The 24,557-nt window shown below is 40.2% G+C and overlaps 2 protein-coding genes across 3 annotated transcripts in view; one reads left to right on the forward strand and one right to left on the reverse strand.

The window, feature by feature from the left end:
* The window catches only part of pkn2a (protein kinase N2a), a 39,151-nt gene extending 24,873 nt beyond the window's left edge, over positions 1 to 14,278 (forward strand). For both annotated transcript variants that reach the window (XM_007568727.2, XM_016680024.1), the window contains exons 5-23: positions 359 to 488; positions 2,055 to 2,203; positions 2,299 to 2,512; positions 4,739 to 4,924; positions 5,844 to 5,953; positions 6,058 to 6,201; positions 6,372 to 6,447; positions 7,261 to 7,417; positions 7,961 to 8,087; positions 8,169 to 8,305; positions 8,456 to 8,531; positions 8,670 to 8,761; positions 9,511 to 9,687; positions 10,575 to 10,637; positions 12,589 to 12,665; positions 12,783 to 12,925; positions 12,999 to 13,106; positions 13,444 to 13,524; positions 13,672 to 14,278. In XM_007568727.2, coding sequence (XP_007568789.1) covers positions 359 to 488; positions 2,055 to 2,203; positions 2,299 to 2,512; positions 4,739 to 4,924; positions 5,844 to 5,953; positions 6,058 to 6,201; positions 6,372 to 6,447; positions 7,261 to 7,417; positions 7,961 to 8,087; positions 8,169 to 8,305; positions 8,456 to 8,531; positions 8,670 to 8,761; positions 9,511 to 9,687; positions 10,575 to 10,637; positions 12,589 to 12,665; positions 12,783 to 12,925; positions 12,999 to 13,106; positions 13,444 to 13,524; positions 13,672 to 13,875 — 2,451 coding nt within the window. In that variant the 3' untranslated portion in view covers positions 13,876 to 14,278. The remainder of the gene's footprint in view (positions 1 to 358; positions 489 to 2,054; positions 2,204 to 2,298; positions 2,513 to 4,738; positions 4,925 to 5,843; positions 5,954 to 6,057; positions 6,202 to 6,371; positions 6,448 to 7,260; positions 7,418 to 7,960; positions 8,088 to 8,168; positions 8,306 to 8,455; positions 8,532 to 8,669; positions 8,762 to 9,510; positions 9,688 to 10,574; positions 10,638 to 12,588; positions 12,666 to 12,782; positions 12,926 to 12,998; positions 13,107 to 13,443; positions 13,525 to 13,671) is intronic.
* Positions 14,279 to 16,095: 1,817 nt separating this feature from the next.
* On the reverse strand, positions 16,096 to 23,483 carry gtf2b (general transcription factor IIB). The gene is made up of 7 exons (XM_007568728.2): positions 23,377 to 23,483; positions 21,844 to 21,956; positions 19,163 to 19,296; positions 18,564 to 18,710; positions 18,289 to 18,418; positions 17,402 to 17,683; positions 16,096 to 16,402 (listed from the first exon to the last, which is right to left on the reverse strand). The coding sequence occupies exons 1-7, from the start codon at positions 23,391 to 23,393 to the stop codon at positions 16,269 to 16,271; spliced, it is 957 nt and encodes a 318-aa protein (XP_007568790.1). The 5' UTR covers positions 23,394 to 23,483; the 3' UTR covers positions 16,096 to 16,268.
* Positions 23,484 to 24,557: the final 1,074 nt, after the last annotated feature.

Here is a 24,557-nt window from a genome sequence, read left to right on the forward strand (position 1 = left end):
TGTGTGTGTGTGTGTGTGTGTGTGTGTGTGTGTGTGTGTGTATTTGCATGCATGAGAGGAACAGCAAATAGGAGGAACTCCACAATAGGATTCTGCTTTGTTTGCAGTGAACACAGTTTTCCATGTGGTCAGTTGTACCACAGGTCCAATTAAGGGCACAAGCTGAGGTTGGGGCGCCAAATCTGGTCTCCCTCTGCAGGTGGTCAGATGGTTTATGACGTCAGTAAATAACAGGGCTAGAGGTCGGGGGCCATGTGACGTCCACGCTTTTCCTCAAACCACAAAATATGAATTTAACTCTGTTGTTCATGACAAACACTTTCTAATGTAGATTTTCCTTTTTGTTTTTCACCACCAGGACCGCAAGTTACTGGCCGCCGCTCAGCAGATGCTTCAGGACAGCAAGACGAAGATAGAGTTCATCAGAATGCAGATCCTGAAGGCCAGTCAGGCCACGGAGCTGAGCTTTGAGAGCAATGACCTGATGGGTGAGCTGCCACACCCATTTACTGACCAGGGCTACACAACTACAGATAATTTAGCCTCTTCGCCAATCCTTGGTTGATTTGACACAAGTTTTTACTTATGGAATAGAGCTGTTTCATAATGACAGTGCTTTGTTTCATACCTGCTTTTAAAGACGATGATGTAATGATCTGTATTCTGTTGTAGTGAAGTTTGCACGGTTTAAAGTTCTTAAAACTCAAAGGAGGTAGAAGCGCCAGAGTAATGGTGCGCTTCTCCTCCCTCACCTGTTGCTGCACACCACCAATGTTTACTTGAAAGTAGGTACAGTTTAGCTTCCTCCATCCATTTTTTTACACCTTTGTTCCTAGTGGGGTCAGGAGGGGTACTGGTGACTATCTTCAGCAAGACGTTTCAGGGAAGAAGCTGGGTCACCCTGGACAGGTTGCCAGTCCATCGCAGACAACACAGCTCCAATTTTCTCAATTTTGGAAATCAGCAATCGGCCAATGCTTAATGAGAAATCAATCTTACTTCTAATTTCATCTACCTCAGCAAAGGGCTGAAAATCAGCTGCTGTCCTCTTTTACTTTGTGGTGAGAGAGAGAGCTGACTGTTAGCCCCACCCACCAGGTCACATCTGCATGTGTGCGGTTAACATTATTCAGCGTACTGCTAACTTAGCAACTGTGTTGCTATATTTGGCGACAAAAGCAACAAAAACATCTGAATCATCAAGTCAGGCTTTTTAAATATCTGTGATTTGTCAGAACACCCCCGTTGTTGCAACTGTACTTGAAAACTCTTGCAAATTCTTCCTTCTGTTTTAAGCCTGTCGTATCAAGTAATAAATCAATTAATCGCATAATAAACTACAACAAACTCAATAATTTCCATTTGTATGATCTATCATTGTTCTCTTCTTTTTCTTTCTGTCTTCTGCCTGGTACTTTGGTCTCAACTAAGGACAGTTTTGTTTGCAGAGACTCCATAATTCATTTTGTTTGTTGTTTCTGTTGTTTCATTATTTTGGATATTTAAAACCCTTTCTAGGTCTAGTGTCAGATGTCCATTAGAATTTAAAGACTATTGATCTCTGAGAATGTGTTCTTGAGTTATTATGCCATTACCATTACATTTCTAGAAAATTGTCTCAAAACAACAAAATTATAATTTATTGCAATAACTTCTGGGACAATTTATCGTCAGGCTGAACTTGTTTTCATGACAGACCTACTCTGTCTGCTTTAATCCAAGCTTCAAAATCTAAATATTTTTAGATTTATATGTGAAAAAAGGCATCATTAGAGCTTTAATAATCAGCTAGTTTTATTATTTCAAGACTTTATATTGCTTTTTTCTTTGTTTTAAATAAAAGCAGCTTGATCATGTTTATAAAATGTTGTGTAAGAACTGCAAAGCTTATTATTTTTACTTTTCCATAAGACATAGAAAAATGGAATATGATGCTATTAAAATTGCTGTACAAAACTCTACATGTGGGATATGAGTTACGCCTATAAGAGGTTGTTTTGTTGTTTCCATCCTGAAGTTACTAACAGCTGTGTGCTGGTTTGTTCTCTGACTAGCTGACAAGTCCATCATCAGTCCTCTGGACCTGCGGGTGGAGGAGCTGTGTCACCATGCCAGGATAGAGTCTGCAGTGGCAGAGGGAGCCAAGAACGTCATGAAGCTGCTGGGCTCCGGAAAAGTCACAGAAAAGAAAGCTCACTCAGAGGCAAGACTGTTTTAGTGTAAACTATAACATTCAAAGCAACTCTTCTCGACTTGCATACCTGCGTCTTACGGTTTTAATTGGCTGCTCTCTTCCAGGCGCAGGCTCGCTTTACCGAGTCCAGCCAGAAGCTGGACCTGTTGCGTTACTCATTAGAGGAGCGCCTTAGCGAGTTGCCAAAAAACCACCCTCGCAGCAGCGCCATCGTAGAGGAGCTGTCTCTGCTGTCCTCCCCCGCCCTCAGCCCCAGGTCCAGCATCATCTCCACACAGAACCAGTACAGCACTGTCACCAAGCCCGCAGCGCTCACAGGTAACACACACACAGCTCGGCTGCACATCAGAAACCCACAACCGTACAGTGATTTGTTAATGCAGATCTTGGATGATAGTGTGACGTCACCCTCCTGACTTGGCTGATGTTGTTCCAGATGGGTTATAAAATGCAACATTACTGTTTACATCAACACAGTGCAATGTTACATTAGCGAACCTGTTAGTCTTGTAAAGCCATGCCCGTATTTTAGTGTTTCCTCTCTGCCTGTGCAGACACACCCCTCCACCTGTGTGCCTGAACAAGCTGTAGACTCGCCCACAGCCTGGCTGCACTGGGACCGGCCTAGTCAAAACACCTCACAAAACCAGCTCATGTTTGGGCCAAAGATATATACACATGCATCTTCTTCACAGCATGGTTAGCGCAAATATAAGAAAATACAAACCTCTAAAAGCACAATTCAGATTTTGCAATCGAAGTTTTAGAGGTTTGCATTGAGTGTGGGTGAGCAGTGAGACTTTTATACTTGATAATTCTGCACCCGAAGAAGCCAGATGTGGTAGAACTAGACGTAAACAATGGCTAGAAATTATTATTATGAAACTAGAAATGCACAAATCAGATATTAGTATCTGTATTGGTCCTGATATTGAAAACAGATCTAGATCAGGTATCCATCACAATGCACCTGATCCATAAGGGCAGATCTATTCAGTCTAATTTTATGCTTTGTGCTCTGAGCGACATCATGTTTTATTTATTTTACATTATATTTAGAATTCCTAAATTGCACTTTCTAAATCATTGAAAGAAGATTTGTTGCAATTTATTTTTACATGTTTGATCAATCCAACTTTTTTTTTGTCAGTTTCAGTTTCTTTAACATTTATTTTACACTGACTATCTTAGTTCTAATTGCACTGACTGAAAACATGAAGGTTGTTTTTATATGTTTGACCAAGCTATTGTTGTGTTTAGTTGTGCTGTATTGGTGGAGAGTTAACAACTACATTTTTAATGCAGTACTGTGCATTAATTATGTCTGTTTAAAACAAAAATAAATGTTTTAAGTCAGTTCAGCTGCTTTTCTGTGTCGGCCGATATAAACCTCAGATATCTGAATCGGTATCGGAAGTGAAAGTGGATCAGTACATACATGAAACTATAAAAGAAGTCTTCTGGTTCTGACTATGCAACAGGTTTCTCTGTAGAAGCTGCAGCTAATATTCTTTTAATTGTGTGTTTTTTTAAATTTGCCTCCTCCATCTTATGAACTTGTCACAATCATGTCTGTTTCCTGAATAACTTTAAATGTGATCCATAGATGGTGGTGTTTTGTTATTACTTCTATAACAATCTCACTGCAGTGTGTCGTTTACTTTCTTCTTCTGTGAATGTGGGTCACTTTGAAGTTATGAACCATTCACAACAGAACTCTGATTTCAGTCACTTTTAATTAGTTCTATGAACAACCACCAAAAAATAAAAGAGAGGAAAAAGCTGCTGTGTGAAGGGAGGCAAAGTTGGAACAATGACGCATAGCAACAGTTACTACTTAGCTCTCAGTGTCACTAAATAACCTTGGATGAATCTTTTTGAATTAGGTGAGAAAACAAACAGGAGTGTTTAATTATTTTACATAAAGTAATCCATAAATATTATGCTTCATGGTGAGGAATAACATGCAGCGTGCTTCATGTTTCCTTGCAGTAGAAGATAATCTCAGGCTTGCACTAACAGTTGGTTTAGTCATCCTGCTTTCCTCAGGCACAGCTATCTATCAATCAGATGTTTATTGACTGATAGGACAAAGTTAGATTTAATAGAGTTTATTACAGTAATCATCTGTCTGAGGACGAGTGGACTTCTCTTTAAAGCTGATGCTGATGCATATAAATGTGGGATTTATTTAATTCTGCTGAGGTATCAGGCTTTGGCTGGATTAAGCTCTCGTAAGCAGGGCTTAAAACTAAAACTGAGAGTCAGTTAGACCTCGTAGGTCTGGTGTGTGTTTTATTTTATTTTAGTCAACAGTCGCTCATAGAGTCGGTTTGTTGGCTTCCTCTAATAAAATTTAATTACTACTTGTTGTGAATTGGTAGAACCTGAATGTGATACTAGTCCACATGCAAGACTAGACTAGTCTAACTCATTAAACGAGTCATATTTGCATTTCTGCTGCAGCTGCAGTATAAAAAGACGGTCTGACTGGGTTTGGAGCAACCTTCCACACACTGACTGGTTCGTTACTTTCGTCCTCAGGCACGTTAGATGTCAGACTCATGGGCTGCCAGGACCTTCTGGAAAATGTCCCCGGCCGTTCCAAGGCGGCCCCCAGCCCGCTGCCTGGCTGGAGCCCCAGCGAGACGCGCTCATCCTTCATTAGCCGAGCCAACAGGAACCGAGGCGTGAGCTCCAGGAACCTCACAAAGAGTGAGGAGCTCTCCAGTAAGTACACCTCACCTCCCTCTGACTCTGTTGGCATGGAAACTGAAGAACCAGGGGAGCTTTCTGGGGCCATTCTCGCACATTTTCACAAGAGGTTTCTTAACTTCCTGTTCCCTTTTTATCTACAACGCTGGTTTTTATGTGCACGTCTAGTAAATGTTTGAAACCTGGTTTGTTTATGTCGATTATGTCCCCAAACGCTGAGTGAGTCCAGCAGGTGTCCAACATATCACCAATCCCAGATTTGTTTTATAGTGTTTTAAAGCTGCAGCATGTAACTTTTATTAAAAATGTTGTATTTTACATATTTGTTGAAAGTGTCACTAATATGACAGTAGAATATGAGACAGATAACCTGTCAAAGATGGAGCTTCTTCGCCTCGTCCTTTTTCTACTATTGTGGTCTGCAGAAATGTGCAGATCGCAGTAGTTGGCCAGAAACAACCAATCAGATCCAGGAGAACAGTCTTAGCACTATCAGTCAACCTCATGTGTGTGCTACTCAATGTGCTAACACACACACACACACACACACACACACACACACACACACACACACACACACACACACACAAATGTTCCAGGGTAAATTAATGTTCTGAGAAATTAATGTGTGTGGTTAACAATAATCACCCCACTGTTGCCAATTTAGCAAATTTATTGCAATATTCAGTGACTTTTCAGACAAAAGAAACTATGTTGGCTAAAATCTGAATCAGCAGGTCAGGCTTTTTAAAGATCGATAATTGGTGCACCCCTAGTAAAACACCTTATAGCTATTCTAAAAAAAAAAAGTCTGATTATTTACTAAGAAAATGACATTAAGCAGTTTGTATAATGAGTTAATAATAAACCCCCCAAAAAATGACAACTGTGGTCTTATTAGAAACAACCTGACAGCTCAGTGTGTTTTCTCCAGATGAGATCAGCGCCGTCCTGAAGCTGGACAACACGGTGGTCGGACAGACGAGCTGGAAGCCCGTCAGTAACCAGGCCTGGGACCAGAAGTTTACACTGGAGCTGGATCGGGTAACACACATCTGCCTTTGATCTCCACCTGCGCTGCCAGCTGGGCCGTTCTGCTCCAAGTAAATGTTTGCTGCTGCTGCTGCTGACCCGATTCTGTCCCGCAGTCTCGAGAGTTGGAGATCTCTGTGTACTGGCGGGACTGGCGTTCCCTCTGCGCTGTCAAGTTCCTGAGGCTGGAGGACTTCCTGGACAACCAGCGTCATGGAATGTGTCTGTACCTGGAGCCACAGGGGATGCTGTTTGCTGAGGTAGGTCCAGCCACACACACCAAGTACTTCAAGCCCATAAAAGGATGATAAGTGTTTCTATATTCATAATCTGCTGTAGGAATAACACAGCTTTGGTGTCACAGTGAACACCAAAGCTGTGTTGTTTTTTTAGCTATTCTAACTATCTTTTTCTCTTGTTTTGTTTTAAGGTAACATTTTTCAATCCTGTTATTGAGAGAAGACCAAAGCTACAAAGACAAAAAAAGATTTTCTCTAAACAACAAGGTGAGGTGTTGCTGCTACATCAGTGTTTTACGGTGGACTGTGGTGGAAGTTTGATTTTTTTATTTTTAATGAATGATGCTACATGAAATACTAAAGCTATATGAAGCCAATTATTTTATTTAGCTTAACTTATTAAAATTGACCCTCCCAAGGAGATGGGGTCCATTAGACCCTACTGTTTTTTAGTCTGTGCACAGTCAAGCGGGGTTGCACTGATCCTAGGTACGCTTTTACATGTTTTTTTGTGTGTGTGGTTTCGGGAACTGATGGTCTGATGGGACAAGCCTAGCACTTCCTCGCTGTCCAACCATAACTTTTGCTGAATGACACACTAAGACCGCAGGAGGGTTGAAAAAAGCATTTTTGTTTTTGTTTTTAGGTCTTAAAATAAGACCTAAAAACTAAAAGAATGAACATAATTTTTCAATGGAACATAAAATCTTTAAAAGAAAATTCCTTTAAAAAACACATACTTTGCAACCAAAGGACATTTACTTTAAAAAAAAAAAAGAATATTCTTTATATTATTGTTACTCTTTGTGAAAATGTTTTGCTTATATCACATGAAAACAAGCAGCATTTTTTTTATTACTGTTGTAGTTTAAAACACTAATATTTTAGTGTTTTAGATCAAAGTTAATAAGAGCCTCAGGCTGCAGAGCCCTCATTTAGAGAAATGAAACCGCCTTACTTAAAATAATTTTTTTTAAATTAGCTGATCTGAAATGTTGTTTCCTTTTTGCCTTTGATTCACACAGCCCATGCTTTCCGTCATATTCCTCGTTTTGTTTCCCTCTCATTTGTTCTCATCAGGTAAGACCTTCCCACGAGCCCCCCAGATGAACATCAACATCGCCACCTGGGGGCGGCTGGTGAGAAGAGCCATACCCAATCTCAGCACCAACTCTTTCAGCCCCCAAGCTCCTGAGATGGGCCATGGCAGCGTTCCTGGTTCGCCCACACCCAGCAGGTGAACCAGCACATCATTCTGGGCTGTATATGTTGCTTTTGAACTGTTTTTTTCTTTTGCTTGGGGGCGAGAAGTCAAATTTATGCACAAAGATGTCTTCTGTATTTTAAAACTTGGTCAAATGTTCTTTAGTGTATGTATTTTTTGAAGTTACCAGCACACTTCTGGTATATTTCTATCTGTGTGTCTGAGCATTCTGGCCGATCACCAATCTTTAAAACCGATTTAGGCTGATACCAAATTTTCTTTTTTTCTCTCTTTTTTTTCTTTTTTCTTTTTAAATCTCTTCATAGAGCTACAAAGTTGCAAGTTGACCTGGTGGGCGGGGCTAATAGTCAGCTCTTGCATAGCAGAAAGACAAAGAGGACAGTGGCTGATTTTCAGATCACTGATCTAACAAAATAAAGGAAGTTGGGTCAGATTTATTGGTGAACTCCTTCTATCTAACTGTGACTGTAAGGTGAAGCTGAATAATTTGAGGGTTCTTCTGTTGTCTCTTAAAAGATGTAAAATAAAACTCCCCCTCCTCTGCTCCACTCACAGCGATCCACTGGTGACCAAGCTGGATTTCGACAAAGAACCCACACCAGGACCCAAACACTACGCAGCACCTGATGATGTCAGAGAACCACCTGTACAGAACAAGATGCCCAACAAGCAGGAAGTGGAGGTGGGATTCTGTCACAGGAGCAGCACGGTATCTGTGATGACGCTCCACCCAACACATGTCATTACCTGTGTGTGTCTGCAGGACGCACTGAGTGAATTCAACTTCCTGAACAAGAGAATCAGCACGGTTCTGGAACCAGACGCTGACGGGGTTCTGGAGCCAGAGTTCCAGCATCCCAACCTGGAGCTCACTTCCATCCAGAAGGACTCAGAGATAAGGTAGGACCGACTGGTCTTTATCTTTGTCAGACGCTCACAATTTTACTGTTTTGGATTCTACATCTGTGACATATCCACTGGTTTTTATTTGTGTAAATGCTGCCCCCTGGCATCTCTAGCCAACATTGCATCCATTTATCTCTCTTCAAGGGAAGAAGAGCAGTTCCACTTCAGTCTCCAAGATTTTAAATGTGTGGCTGTTCTTGGACGTGGTCACTTTGGAAAGGTAAGTTCTTCTGGTTGTTTTCTCACAGACATGCTCCTTTCAAACATTATTTTTTCTCCCAGATTGCCATATTTGGGTCATGCCTTTCCGATAGATTTAAATAAACTCACCGATTTCCTATTCATTTTTGTTCTTCAGGTGCTGTTATCAGAATACAAAAGCACAGGCGAGATGTTTGCCATTAAAGCTTTGAAGAAAGGAGACATTGTGGCTCGAGATGAGGTGGACAGGTAAGCAGTTATAACTGTCCTCAGACTGGACTGGACGCACTAACGATAATGCCAGACTCTCTAAGGTTAAGGATTCTTGTCATTAATCTCAAGCTACAACTTGTGAATGAATCAGTCAATTTGATTTGTATATCACATTCCATCAACAAGGCCATTCAAAGTTCTTTACATCATAAAAACATCAGACAGACACCAACTTGAGAACAAACAATACAGTTTGTCAAGTGTCATCATCAAAAACAGTCATGTCCATCATATGTTGGTGTATGAACTCACTTCCCAGATTTTTAAGCCAACAACTGTTAAACTTAGACAACTCCTGCTTCTTTTTAATACTGGTTCTACTTTGATTATTATTATTATTACTATGATTATTAAACAATTTTGGCTCATCTTTAAGGCTCATCTCTAAATATTTTTGATTTTACAAATGGAATAATTGTTTAATCAATCTCAAATTGTGCTATAAAAATGGCACACATAAATGTTTTATTCTAAGTGTAAAATAATTCAGCTGAACTCTAATATGAGACATTTTGTAACTAGAGATGTTGAAATGAAATCTCAACTCCTTCAAAATGCTGAACTGGCCCTTTAAATGAGTGCCAAATGGCAGGCGCCTCAGACATACTTTGTAGTTTTATCATGTATATGAACACACAAGGTTAGCATCATGCTAGTCCTGATGCTAACTCCATTGAAGTCCTGCCTGTTGCTGAAGTCCAGCCGTCTCTGTCTCTGTCTTCCAGTCTGATGTGTGAGAAGAGGATTTTTGAGACGGTCAACAGCGTCCGCCACCCCTTCCTGGTCAACTTGTTTGCGTGTTTCCAGACGTCGGAGCACGTCTGCTTTGTAATGGAGTACGCAGCGGGAGGCGACCTGATGATGCACATCCACGCCGACGTGTTCTCTGAGCCCCGGGCCGTGTGAGTGGCGCCGCAGCTTCCTGTTGGTCACACACACACATTCTGAACGCCACTGGCGACATTTTTGGTATTGAGCTGAATTGACTGAAAATGTTCTTTTTTTTTAACAGACGTAAATGCACTGAGTTACAAATGAATCTGATAACTCTGCACCTGTACAAACACTTAAATGCACCAACAGCTTCACAAGCTCGGTCAAATATGTAAAACAACTTTCATTTGTTCAGTCAGTGCAATTAGGAGTAGAACAGTCAATATAAAACTAAATAATAAAGAGATTGAAACTGACAAAAACAACAGGTTGACTACCCTGGTCAAACATATAAAAATAAACTGCAGCAAACCTTCTTTAAAAGGTTCAGAAAGTGAAATTAGGAATTCTAAATATAATTTAACAATGAATGTTAAAGCATGATGTTGCTCAGAGCATAGCACAGACTAAATAGATCTGCCCTTATGGATTTGGAACATTGTCACTCATACAACCACAACATGGCCTCGGTGACGGCCGTGTTCTTATTGCCATTCTGTCCTCTTGCAGATTTTATGCAGTGTGTGTCGTATACAGTTTATACACGACCACAAGATAGTGCACCGATCTAGAATTTGTTTCAGTATTATCCCTTAAATGGGATAATATCTGTACCCCGTCAGTGTCCAGGAGAAGGTAGTCCAGCTCCTGGACACTGTATCCCGTCTCCAGGTTACAGATGTTAAAATCTGATCGGTGCATCTCTAGCTTTCATCCAGCTTGAGGAGTTTCCCCGTCACCATCACAACCACAACTAGTGTGAAAACCATTTGATTTGATGCTCAAACTATTTTCCCTGTTTCTTTGCTCTCCTCAGTGACGGCCATGTTCTTATTGCCATTCTGTCCTCTTGCAGATTTTATGCAGCGTGTGTCGTTCTGGGATTACAGTTTTTACACGACCACAAGATAGTGTACAGGTACGTTCCTCTGGGAAACAAATCCAAGGGATTTTTTCACTGGTTTATAGTGAAATGACACTTTATCATAAATCCCTGGACAAAATCAAAAACAGCTTTGTTTTTGATTTGTTTTTGATGGTTCAGTTCCACATAGGAAAACTGAAGTAGGTCAAGCTAGTTTTAACTAGACGTATATATGTGACCTTTCACTTCTCATCTCATTTTTAAAAAAAATTTTAAAAACTGGCTCTTTGAAAGCCAAAAATGTCAGCATTTAGTAAAACATAGAGATCTTAAGGTGATTTATGTATTTTTTATTCTGTAGTTTTATTTAGTGTTTTTTATCCTTTTGCCAACAGGAATAGAGATGGAAATGAGCCACCTCATGTATTTACATGTACATGTTCACTAATATGTTTTTAAAAATAAACTTGAACTCTGGAATATATATATATATATATATATATATATATATATATATATATAAAGTGACGTGCGGTGAGGTTCATTGCTGGTGAGGCACTGACTTATGACTTTACGGATGTACGGAAATTTCGCAGAAGCATACAGCGCTGGGGGGTAAAAAGACTAATCTTTTACATGTCATCCATAGCCGCGTTAACTCAGTGAAACTTAAAAATGTAGGTATTGATTTCGTGCTATGATCCACAGCAAAGTGATCTGTATTCGCCAAGCTATGCAGATTCGTTGCCATAGCAACCGACAGCAATGCCACTTCATGTTTTAGGATTTAGCACCAAAAAACATTCAAGAATTTATTTTGCACACAGAACTGAATATTTAGTCTGTTGTTGTAGTATGTTTTAGGCTTAATGTTTTATTAATAAATAATTACTGTGGTAGATTAGCTACCGCTTCTACTTTACTGAATTATTTAGACATACAAACTGTAGCCCAAAAAAACTCACATTTCATTTAAAAAAAAAACATCTTATTGCTGTCTTACCTTTATGTATCATTGAAATTCATGCACCGCTAATTCTGCACAAAAATATCCGTTCATCCAAAGCCAAGTCTATTCTCGGCATGTCTTTTCTACTCCATTTGAGAATCATCAAACTGTCTCGAAGCAAAACTTTCAGTCCGGTGTTGGTCTTCCTTAGCTATTATTTCCTGCTTCAATTGAAAATCCACTTTTGAAAACTGTTTAAGTGTAGAAATGTAGTCTTTCATGTTGATGTCGGAAGAGAGGAGAAAACAAATGTATCGCTGTACTTTACTTATTTACTATATGGCTAGCTCCATGGCTAGCTCACTGTGTCTTACTCTTTTGTAAGATATTGTGGAGTCACAATATCTGGGATCATGAGCGCCCCCTGCCATGAGGCAAGAGAACTGCCTGCCTCACCTCGAGTCTGTTCTCTGCCGTTTCTGATCGCTCCTCCGCACACAAAACACGATACACACACAGTTGGTGACAAAAAAACACTTGTACATTATATACATAAGCTAAATTATGAAAAATTAGTCCATATATTAAATATTTTTTAGCCATTTTATTGTCGGCATACAGACAAGGACGCACATGCTCTCATAGAATGGCAGCCAATGCAGTTAGCTAGAGGTTGTGCAATCCCAGGTGAGGTTCAGCTTGCTGCTGCCTCACCGGCGGGGCTTCTGAGCATTTGAATGGGAAAATGTGACAATCCAGCGATTTTGAAGAAAAAATCAGCAGAACTGGTTAAGCTAAGTAAAAAATAGATACCTTATAGTACAAACCAGAGGGTGAAAATAGCAATATAAATGGTTTTATTATTATATATTATTTTTCCATGATGACAGGTGAGGCAGAGCCTCACCTGCCTCCCCTGACCGCACGTCACTGAAATATATATATATGTATGTATGTATGTATGTATGTATGTATATGTATATATATGTGTGTGTGTGTGTGTGTGTGTGTGTGTGTGTATGTATAAATAACGGGAAGTGTGTGTGTGACCCTCAGAGACCTGAAGCTGGACAACCTGCTCCTGGACACAGAGGGATATGTGAAGATCGCTGACTTTGGCCTTTGCAAAGAAGGTAAGATGACCGATTGCATGAACACTACTTCGATAAAATGCTCCTGCTTGATCCGGTCCGGTCAGCACAGCGCTCTGTGAAGTGGCGTTGGTTCTGATCAGTGCGTCCTGCTCTCAGGAATGGGCTTCAGGGATCGCACCAGCACCTTCTGCGGCACGCCGGAGTTCCTGGCCCCGGAGGTTTTAACAGAGACATCGTACACCCGCGCCGTGGACTGGTGGGGGCTGGGCGTGCTCATCTTTGAGATGCTGGTGGGAGAGGTGAGCCGCCATCTCTGGGTAGATTACTGCGAGCAAGGCAGGGCTTCCTGTAACCGTCTGTGTTTGTGTCCAGTCACCGTTTCCCGGCGATGACGAGGAGGAGGTGTTCGACAGCATCGTGAACGATGAAGTCCGCTATCCACGCTTCCTCTCCACCGAGGCCATCTCCATCATGAGGAGGGTGTGTGTCAGGATGAGTCCACACTAATGAGTCACATTAATCTGTGTCCCAGTATAACGCACCGAGGTCAGCGGTTGGAACCTGATAAAATGTCAAAAGGTTCAGGAAGTATCAATGTTTTTGAAAGGCACTGAAACATCATAAGTCCAAACGCCCTCTAGTGGCTACTGAGATAATTGAGTACCAAATCGTTTCCCCCGATACAATGTTTTATAACTAGCTCTAATAAAAAACCTTTAAATAATTTAAAAATCCAAATAAGATCCATGATATACATTAAGTTAAGCTGATATATTTTTTGAGGTGTTCCACTGAGTCATCTTTTCTTTCTTCACAGCTTTTGAGGAGGAGCCCGGAGCGCCGTCTGGGAGCAGGAGAAAGAGATGCAGAGGAAGTTAAGAAACATCTATTCTTCAGGGTAAGAGGGGAAGAAAAACCCAGGCGTTCTTTATTAAAATGGTGCGCAACCAGAATGCTAAGTGTGTGTGTGTGTGTGTGTGTGTGTGTGTGTGTGTGTGTGTGTGTGTGTGTGTGTGTGTGTGTGTGTGTGTGTGTGTGTCGGTAGAACTTGGACTGGGATGGTTTGCTGGCCAAGAAGGTGAAGCCGCCGTTCGTGCCGACCATCCAGGGTGCCAACGACGTCAGCAACTTCGACGATGAATTTACCTCAGAGGCTCCGATTTTAACCCCCCCCAGAGAACCCCGAGTCCTGAGCTCCGAGGAGCAGAACCTGTTTTCTGACTTTGATTACATCGCTGACTGGTGTTAGCTCCACCTTCAAAGACACACACACACACACACACACACACACACACACTGTGAACTAAACAGCTCAGCGATGACTGGAGCTCACTTTTTATAAACAATCTTTTCTTCCTTCCTCCCTGCCCAAAATGTTGAGAGAACAAACTGTGCCATTGAGAAGAAAATCTAGATGACCTCTACAAGGACCTCAGATGTTTTGTTTGTTTATTTTTTAATCCACATGAGATTGTTGTTGTTTTCTTTTAATTGAATGGAATTGTGTTGGATGGAAGGTGGAGGGAGATCCTGCACAGATCGCCGCCGTGTCCGTTGACTGACCACTGAGAATGTTTTCCATACGGACTGAGAAGACGGCACCATTACAATCACATTATTCAGTGTTGCTGTCTTCAGATTTTTTTTTAAAAAAAAACAAACAAAAAAAATATGTACAGATTATATTCAGTCACATATTTGATGTGTATTGATTGATGTGTATCCCTCAGCTTGGATCATTTCTGGACCTGGTGTTCAGTGAAGGCTTGGTCACTGAACTGTCAGCTACAGCTAACATCTTGACTACTACAGCAGTTTCCTGACTTGAAAAAAAAAAAAAAAGTTTCCCCTCTGGAGCAGTTCAACCAGTCACTTCTAGAGAAAAAATCCAAGATGTTTTCTTTTAAAATGCTTTAAAATAGACTAGATAGAAGCATGATATTGCAATGCCTTATAGAAATGCCCACAAGGGTACAACAGCATATTGGGGCCATTGTAGATAGGAAAAAAAAAAGTCAGAATTTTTTAGATTAATCTCAGAATTTTTCTTGTCAAAGCTTCTCGTTTCTGAGTTTGAGAAGTCAAAAATTTTCTAGGAAAAAAAACCCTAAAATTTGAGATGAATTTCAGAATTTTTCTAGAAGAAACTTTGAAATTTTTTTGTTTCAAAAGTAAAAAAAATTTATAAATTAATCTCAAAATTTGAGCAGATGTTTGACTTTTTAATATCAGAAATTTCAAATTATTTTTCTAGAAAATTTCTGAGATTAAACTAAAAAAAAAGAAATTCTGATTTTTTTTTTTGACAGAAACTTCCTTTTTTTTCTACAATAACCCTGATGTGCCGTCCTGTTGGTGGCGTCAGCGCAGCTATGGAGTTGGAAATTGAGCTGAACTCAATCCTTAGCTGCTAGAATGTTCTATTGTCCCCAGCCAGTTGTGATGGACAGAACTTTGACTAAAGATACCTCAGTAAAATCAGCACACCAAAACTGATGAGTTTATTTTCATTTTTCAGGTAAAACACTACATCTAGTTTTTAATGTTAAAACGCCATTAAAGCACGTGCTTCCTCCTTAAATCTGATTGGATGTTTTCAGCTGACTTCCTGTCAGTGTGCATGTTAAATATGACTGATTCAATATTTCAGACCTGCTTATGAATCACTACAGAGGGGCAGGAGGTATATTATATGCATACTGTATGTACACAGGTAAGCTGAAAGCACTAATTTTATCAATAGTTTATCTACATTTCTTAATTATGGAAATAGATTGTACAAAGTGTTTGTTTTTGTTGTTTTTTAAATGTGCTTGTGCATGTTTTTTCCTGAACAGACATAAACTGAATGGATGGTACAAATTACCCAAATCACAACTGTTCTCATTCATCCTGGTGTATAATGTTAAAAAAAGGCATCTTTGCAGTCACTGTTACCTATCATGAATGCACAGATTAAACATTTGTAATATTGGCTTATTTTTATTTCACTGCTGAAACATCCTGGCTTAATGGAGCTACTGAAATACAGTAGGCTCCATCTAATGCAAGTCAAATTTAAGATAAAAAAAAAAAAACTATATATAAATTATTTACAATCAGCCAGCTGATTGTAAATGTTTTTAACAAGCAAGCTCATATTAGTTTAGTAAGAGTTGCAAAATGTTTTCACGCAGCTGATTTCATCTTTGTGAAGTCTCATACCTTCCTACAGCCAGCTGACTAGCAGTGTGCAGCAACATGTGAAGGTTTTAATTCAAGCCATGAGCTGATTAATTGAAAATGTTTTATTTTTTTAAATTACTTGGAACAATTCAAACAAAATAGAACCTGGCAAATTTTTCTACAAAACAAATGCTTTGTGTATACAATATGAAAAGAGCCTAAAATTGCAAAGCGTCAAGTTAACGTTTTCCCGCTTGGACATATATACATGGTACAGTATATACAGTCAAATGAAATACTGCAAGTACAGTCTGCAAGCTGTTTATTCAAGCTCTGGAATGTGTGTCTGCTGTATTCCTGTCACAGTGCCTCCATGAAGGCTGCTTGTTTGGAGCACGACCAAAGAATATTCAAACTCTAAACCAACAGAAAAATGTACAGCAGAGAAACTTCAGCAATGAGTAGGCAGAGTCTAGTTCACAGTTGAGGCAGTTTATCAACAGGCGTGTCAAACTTAAAGTCTGGAGGGAAAAGTTCTGCTGCGCGTGGATAGATGAGTCGGTAGGACTGTCTGATGGTGACGTCGGCAACGCCAGCGATATCGCCGATTTCTGGGGGGAAAAAACAAGCAAAAAACTTGAAGCATGTAGAAAATGTTTACATATTTAAAGTATCACCATGTTATTAAAGGATAATATGAGACAGATAAATCTATGAAAATAATCAAGCTCCTCCACCTCCTCGAGTTATCTTCAGAAATGCACTGTTCCTGGTCAAAACCAACCAATCAAAGTCAGGAGGAGGATCTTAGTGCTGTCAATCAAGCTCATGTAGTCGCTGTTAAATGTGCTAGTGGCAGAGAAGCAACTTACCGCTCCAGGAAAACTGTCTATCCACCATCATCGGTGGACATGTTAACTAGCCTTAGCATTCCTGGCAAAATTTGTTGCAAGGAGCTAGCTGTAGCGCAGCAGAGAGTAAGGGGGTGAGCAGCGCTAAGCCTCACCCCCTGGCTCTGATTGGCCGTTTATGAGAGCAGTGTATGTCTGCAGCTGGCAGTAGGAGCTAAATATCCATTTCATGTTATAATGTCAGTGTCGCAACATAGTGACAATTTGAACAAATATGTAAAAGAATAAAAAACTTTCTATAGAAGTTGTATGCTACAGCCTTAAGGAAGGATTATCTGCTACATAACACATACAGTTTTGTTCTTGTGGGTTTTTTTTTTTTTTTTAGACAAAGTTCAGCCGACTCCACCAGGGCTCCACAGCGCCACCTCATGAGAGGTTGTGTGTCATTTGTACATGTTGAATCTATAACTCTTCTGTAAAACTATAGACTAATTTCCCCAAAATGCTGCGTATGTAGCTGCTCTAATGCCTGAATAAGATGCCAATGTTTCCTCTGAATTATGAATATATCTCATGTAACTGATAACATTTGTCCCTGTCATGATTTTTAATGTCTTGAACAAACTTATTCATGTGTGACGTTCATTTAATTTCTTACTTAATGGAAACACCGCAATTGCGAAATTGTTTTTGACAAAGTTTTGCGATGGAAACACAGCTGGTGAGAGCTAGCAGTGTTTCCACAGAACCTCTCACCTTTCTGGGTCTTCTTCTCAGCGGAGGCCTGGGAGGCCATGTAGATGGCTGCAGCGGCCACCGAGATGGGGCTCCTGCCGGGCACCAGGTCCAGCTCCACGGCTTTCCTGGCGATGAAGGTGGCAGCCATTTGCACCTGCTTCGGCAGGCCCAGGTTGGAGCAGAAGCGGGACATGAAGTCTCCGGTGGTGATGAGGTCCACGCTGGTCTCCAGAGCTTTCAGGATCAGCTTGAAGCACCTGCCGATCTCCTTCTTTGAGATCCTGGAGACGGCGCAGATCTCTGGAAGAGACCACATGATGATTTAGTCCTGATTTAGTCTGTTTCTCAACTGTAAAGAAAATGACCTACATAGGATACATTCTTGGTTAAAAATGGGATTATTTGTTCCCATAACAGCAGCTTTCACAGTAAGGCTGGACAGTAAATCAATGACCATATATATCACAATAGATATTATAGATAATACATCTGATAGAATATTCAATATATAGAAAATTCACTGAACTCTGATCCAGCACTGAACAGCATTCTGGGGGAAGTAGGCAGAGGAAAGGCCTTACCTCAACCTCTCACAGCTAAATAAGCAAGGCTGGTGGCATCAACTCATTCACTCTTTGGTTGCCTAGCAACAACCTGTTGAGTAACTTGTACAGCAGTAGCTTCAGGTTTTCCTGCCGTGCCTCATAACTGCTTAAATATAAAAAAACAGGCTGAAGGGAAAACTGGATTAAAGAGGATAGGTGATGCCACCAGGCTGGCTGCATTTCAGATATGAGGCGCTTGTGTAGTTGCATGTTTTTCATGCATATCAGCCAGCCATATTTCACTATAAAGCTAAGAGAAAATCAGCTTTATTTAGACCAGATAGAGAAAACAAGTCTGACCTTTAAATGTCCTTGGTACGCCCTCTTGTCTGCAGGCGATGTAAAGGCAGGCTGAGGCGATGGCGTCGTTGGCTCGCCCCTTCAGACTCTTCTGCTCATAAACCTGCTTGAACAGGTTGTTCGTTCTGTCCTGAGAAGCCAAACGGACCAGTTAAAGTAAAAATGTTCAACATGGAAACGTTAAAATGGATCGATGTGACGTTCAGGGCGAGAAGAAGACCGGTTCCAAACCAACCAACCGGGTTGAGGAATCCATGTCCTCTCTCTGAACTTACTACGATGTTTCTTGGCAGGTTGATGCGATCCGCCATGGTGCTGATCTCTTTGAAGGCGTTCAGCATGGCCCGGTCAGAGCTGCTCATGGTCCGCCGGTTCTGGTACTTTGAGTTGCCAAACTCGTCGAAGCTGGCCGCGCCCGTTCCCTGTGGAGGAAACGCTTTCAACATGTCAACAGAAACGCGCAACTCACACATCGGACCGCAGCGAGGAGCCGACGGCTGACGGCCGCTTGAGCCTCAACCAGGAGGAACCGTCAGGCAGAGAGAGGAGCGCACCGATCCAAACGCCTCAGCTGCTGGTTAGGATTTTGGCCAATACTGATTTTTTTTGTTGTTGTTTTTTGTCTAAAACGTCAGTAAATAAAGCAACAAAGTTGCTAACTTGGCAACAGCATGTTGACTATTGTCAACCATCCCTGGATTTTCAGACGATTTGCAGACTTTTTCAGACTCAGATAAAATCGGAGGATAAGATCGGTTCTCTATTTAAGTATAGGCTGATCTCCAATCACCCAAAGTGAAGGAAACTGGGTCAATTTTTCGGTTCATCCGTAGGCAACCCTGATGGAGACGCTTTGATTTGGACTGCGGCTCACCCTGCTGATCATGGTGGTCAGGTCTCCTCCGTTGAGCAGGGGGTTCTGGGCGTCTCCCACTCTGGATGGATCTTTGAGAGCCTTCTCATTAGAAAACGTCCTCCACTCGGAGCCCACGTCGATCACACGGTCACCTGGAGACAGACAACCTGCATCAACCCAACAACAAAATACAGCATTCTGGAAAAAAAAAAAACAGTTTGTGTAAACAAGTTGCTCTTTCATCCAGTCTTACTTCCTGTTTAGTATCTGTAAACAGATCATCAATAAAAAAAAAGCTAAAGGAGCTCTTAACCTTCAAAACCTAAAAAAATCCTTTCAGTTCTATTGGCCACAGCAGGAGCTTATTTAGTGGATGAAAACCCAACAAGGTTTCATTCCAATGCATCTAGAAATGAAGACGTCTCTATCTAATCACTCAATTCTCCACATACAGATCTGAAACATCTGATGCTGTTTGTGTCCAGATGCTGACCGCTGCTCTCAGGACTTTCTATCCTGTTAAATTTGACAGGAAACTGAGTCTGTCAACAGACCAAAGCCAAATTCCAGAGAGAAGACGAAGACGACGATGATGATGATGATCCCACTGTTTGTCATATTCCATCCCTGTGGGATAATTAGAGGATGGTGTAATATTCTGGATGCTGTTGCCTCATGCACACAGCCTGGTGTCAGCCCAGATCTCTGATGATGTTCAGGTTTCATTCTAGTCGGATCGAGGTGAAGCTGAAGTCTATTTCAGAGTCACAACACAGCAGCAGCGAGTTATTAAACCATCTAGAGACATCGGAGCCACATCAGACAGACCAGTCCAAACAGGTCATCGTTTTCTCTTCAGGTGACTCATAGAAACTAAAAGACCCAAATACAGTTCAGCTGTGAGTCGCAGACTGGGAGTGGCAGTCATCATCTCCTCAGAAGCCTGTGGCAGAAATGCAAGCTAGAAGCTGAGCTTTCATCTTCTCCCACCTGACCTGCCCAGTGCTGAGGGGCTCATTACCGGAGAACCCAGCGTTCCCAACGTTCCCAGCGGCTCTGAGATGTTTGGGCTGGATGTGCTACACTTCAGACCTCACCTTAAACACAAAACGTTTATACTCTGAATAAAGCCATCAGCTGCAGAAAATGCCAACAATGACATTCTTCTTTTTTTTTTTTTGTATATTAAACTAATTCGAACATCTGTTTCAAAATGTGACATTTATTAAAAAGCAAAACAATCCAATATTACTGGAGAAAATGAAGGCGATGCACAAACATATGAAGAATGTGTCAGCTCCAAGGACGCTGCGCCTCATCATGTCTGCTGCTTTTGGATATCAGTGGTTGTGATAAAGAGAAAGAAATTATAGTTGTGTTTATTAGAAATATGTCAAAATGTGCACAGGTCTCACTAGATACAAATATGTATTGTACATATGAAACAATCTGAACTTGTGTAAACAGTTCAGATTGTTTAGACACAGTCTGAACTGTCTAAAACTCATGTTACAAACATGAACTCATGAACTCGTATATATTCATGTTAAGCCTCATCTTCATACGAATTCAAATAATATACATTGCAAATATATCATCATCCCAATTTCAGTGTTTGCATTGAAACTCACAAATCCCAAGTTTTAGGTCTTTATGCTTCACATGCCAATAGGATATTCTGCATGTGCTTATGAAAACCTTAGCACTTTAAAACACTATTGTTAGTTTATAAATCACTGAACGGCTTAACACCACAATACATTAAAGATCTGCTGTTGTCATAGCAACCTTCCAGTCTTCAGGGTCTGGTTCTGCTCTCCAGCCAGAACCAGAACCAAACATAGAAAAGCAGCATTCAGCATCTACGCACCACACATCTAGAACAAACTTCCAGAAAACTGAAAAAGAGACAAAAACAACTAAAAACGAACCATAAGAAATGAAACATTGACCAACATAGTGCATGTGTATGATTTTGGTGATGGCATTCATCAAAATATGATGTTTATTGGCTTTCACAACTGCTGACCATGTGATGTATTTATGATTTCTTTATGTTTTCACCATGTAACATACTTTGCCATGTTGCTAAAATGTATTATACAAATACACTTGATTGACAAACTGATAACAGCTTATAGATGTATCAATGTGGACAGTTGCAACTATTCTAACATATTGATTGTACACATTTTAAAATATATGCAAGTTCAATTATTAATGTCCCAAAACAATTAGGATCTGTCTTATTTGCTTAACACATAACTGCCGTTCAGAAGCGATGCTGCTCAGAAATTTTTAAATGTCGCTAATTGACAGTAGGATAATCAGAACTTGTCAACACACTGTCATACAAAAGATTTAAAACACACCGCAGTGTGGCTGTCCTTCAGATCAGCTCCAGTCACCAAAATGCTTTAATGGTGTTGCTTTAAGGTACGTGCGCTGATCCACATCGTCAGCTACTGCAGCATCCCACAGTGAACTTAGTCATAGTTTCTCTGCAGTCTTCACATTTAATAAAAAATAATAGCTACATGCAAGTTATTTTAAGCCTTTTGATGGATTATGATTTGTAATCCCATAGCATTTCAAAAAGGTGAGTCATAATGACAGACGAAACACATAAAGTGAGGTTTAAACTGACGGAAGAGATTTAGTGAAGGTGTATTCTCAACATGCGTCATGTAAATACTCACCAACAACAAGGCCACATTCAGGACAAATCATGTCGCCTGCTCTGTAGTCCTCCACCAGTAACGCCTCAGGATGGTTGGGACACTGAACTTTGGGTAAGGCCAGAGATTCTCCACTGCGAAAGCAAACAGTGAGACTGTTGACAAAGCCAGATGAAAGCAGGTCTGCTTCCTGTAGTAGGAACTGACATGAAGAATCAAAGAGATCCTCCAGCCCTTAACCTGGTCTTAAAATCTCAGGTAACTGAGTTACCAATCACACCTGACTCCCACATACTGTGATACGGTCGACTACAAGTTGCAATGATTGTTGCAGAGAGTCCCGACCATCACCGTAGCTGTGAGCTGGTTTTATAGCAGGTTTTCTTTCAAAGCGGTTCCATTATGGTCTCCTCTGCATGAAGAACTTTGTTCTACAAGACTTGGTTTGTGTTCAGTCCATCTTCTAAGTCCTGACAATAATCGTTCAGCAAGAAATAAACAACACTAAGTCTACCGGGAATTAAGTCAACATTTCTTTTTATAGCAAACTCAAAATGTCAGCTTTCACAGAGGAACTAATCTTTAAAGATGATCAGTTAATCAATGCATTGATTAGCATAACCTGGCAGCATGCATCCTTACAGAACTGAATTATAAGGCTGTTTCTGTGCAGAATGTTATGACCATAAAAGGACCAAATTATTGACACCAAATGAAAACCTGCGAAACTGAGACAGCATGAAATCCCTTTTTACCGTCAGTATAATTTACAAATAGAAACTTTCCGTTCTCCGTTTTACATTCACTCTCACTTCCCGTTTACACAGAGGACAGAGCATACCTTGATGAGATCAGCTTAGGGGCCCGGCTTGTACAGGGAGCAAAGCGGTAGAAGCAGACAGACTTAAACACAGTGGACGCTTAGAAGTGAATCCATAGGTAGATAATAAGATGTCATTACAGCAAAGGTCAAGCTCGATCATAAGCATGTCGATACGCTGAGTAGCAGTTTAACTGTCCTTAATTTGATGTTTTTGCGTCCAATTCAAGGAAATGAGAACCGCGAGGTGATTTTTTTCAGAATATAATTTAACTAATTCCCAGCAGATAACATTAGCTGGTCCTAGACTGTACGAACAATAAGAAGCGTTGAGTTGTTGACAATAGCCTGCTTGTTTACAGATGTCTGGATTGTATAGTGTAATCGGAATCCATAGACAGCTTAAACCTTTTATTTCATTTTAATATAATTTAATATAACACCTTAAAACAGGAGAAAGTAGATTTAAAAGCAGCCTAATGTGAGCGCAGCGGCGAGACAACAACGACTTCTGGCAGCATCTACTGACGACCCCGTGAGCTAACTAGCTGTCACCAAGCACAATAGACCCAACAAATCTAACGGTAGTGAAAGGAGCGGCTTATTCGTAGAACGAGCACAATACTTTATTCCTATTCCAAAGCTAACAATGTATATGTTCACCACAAGACATCTTGAAAGCGTTTATGAAAAAAAACAAAACCGCTACATAGTTGGAAAAAGTGGTTACGCACCGACTCGTTGACGCCATGTTACTCTTCGCTCTTTCCTTTAGTCAAAGAGGCGAATGGACGGCGCACCTATATTTATAAGCTGTTCCCGTCACGTGGCAGTCAAACTACGGCGTGTCAAAGAGAACAAATTACATTTTGTTTTTCATGACACGCCGCTAACTTGCCTACGAGAGCAAATATAATCCCTGTAATTTTAGATTCGCCTACACTAACGTCATCAAGAAAATTGATTTAGCATTTTACTATTAATTTAAACCTTCTCACTTTTCACTTCTCAGAATTCATTCTGAATTGAACGGGCTACTCCTTCAGTAATTTACATATTTTACCTTGGTACGTTCCATTATAGATTTTGTAAACAATAATACAAAAAGTTATAGGTTTGACAATATATATCAAACCTATAGGTACAAAATTTGTTCGTCTGCTTGGTTTTTGTTCTAGAAAAAGTGCAGAAACATATTAATTAAAAAAATCAATTTGACAACTAATTTGAACATTTGTTTATGTATTTATTCAGAATTAACATAAAATATTTTTTAGACACTGCCCATGGAGACAAGCTATCCATTATGCATTCTTATTACCATTTTTTTTTATTTCCTAAATGAATTCAAACTGTGCTTTTTTCAGCACATTTCACTTTTACTCTTACATTATGCAGTTAATTGTCTTTTGGTGCTGCTACAGAATTGGAACACCGTGTTGATAGTTGCATGGAATTAGATTGCTTGTGCTTGAATCAGTATCTATTGGATACAGATTGAATGGAATGGACTGAATGGAATTGAATGGAATATTTTTTTTTATTTTATTGGACTGGGTATGACTAGATGTGATTTGATTTGTTTGTTTTTTTAGTGTCTTGAGATGACTTGCTCTAAATTGGTGACATAAAAACAAAATTAAATGAACCAAATACTATTCTATTATATAAAAATTCACAGGCTTTGTTCTTTAAATATTTTTAGTGTACTTTTTTTACAGTTTGATTTGTGATTTTCTGACATCTACACTGCAAAAAGACCCCAGATGTCTGAAAACCTCTGTCAGATGCTGGTGGTCTTTCTCGCTGATTCTTTTAACAGAACAAAGCCAGACCTCATTAATCATGGCTTGCAACTTAAATTGCCATACAGGCAGACAAATCGAAAACATGCAATGCTTTAGAGAAGAATTAG

Source organism: Poecilia formosa, unplaced genomic scaffold (assembly GCF_000485575.1).
Source record: "Poecilia formosa unplaced genomic scaffold, Poecilia_formosa-5.1.2 Scaffold230, whole genome shotgun sequence".
NCBI classification, from domain to species: domain Eukaryota; kingdom Metazoa; phylum Chordata; class Actinopteri; order Cyprinodontiformes; family Poeciliidae; genus Poecilia; species Poecilia formosa.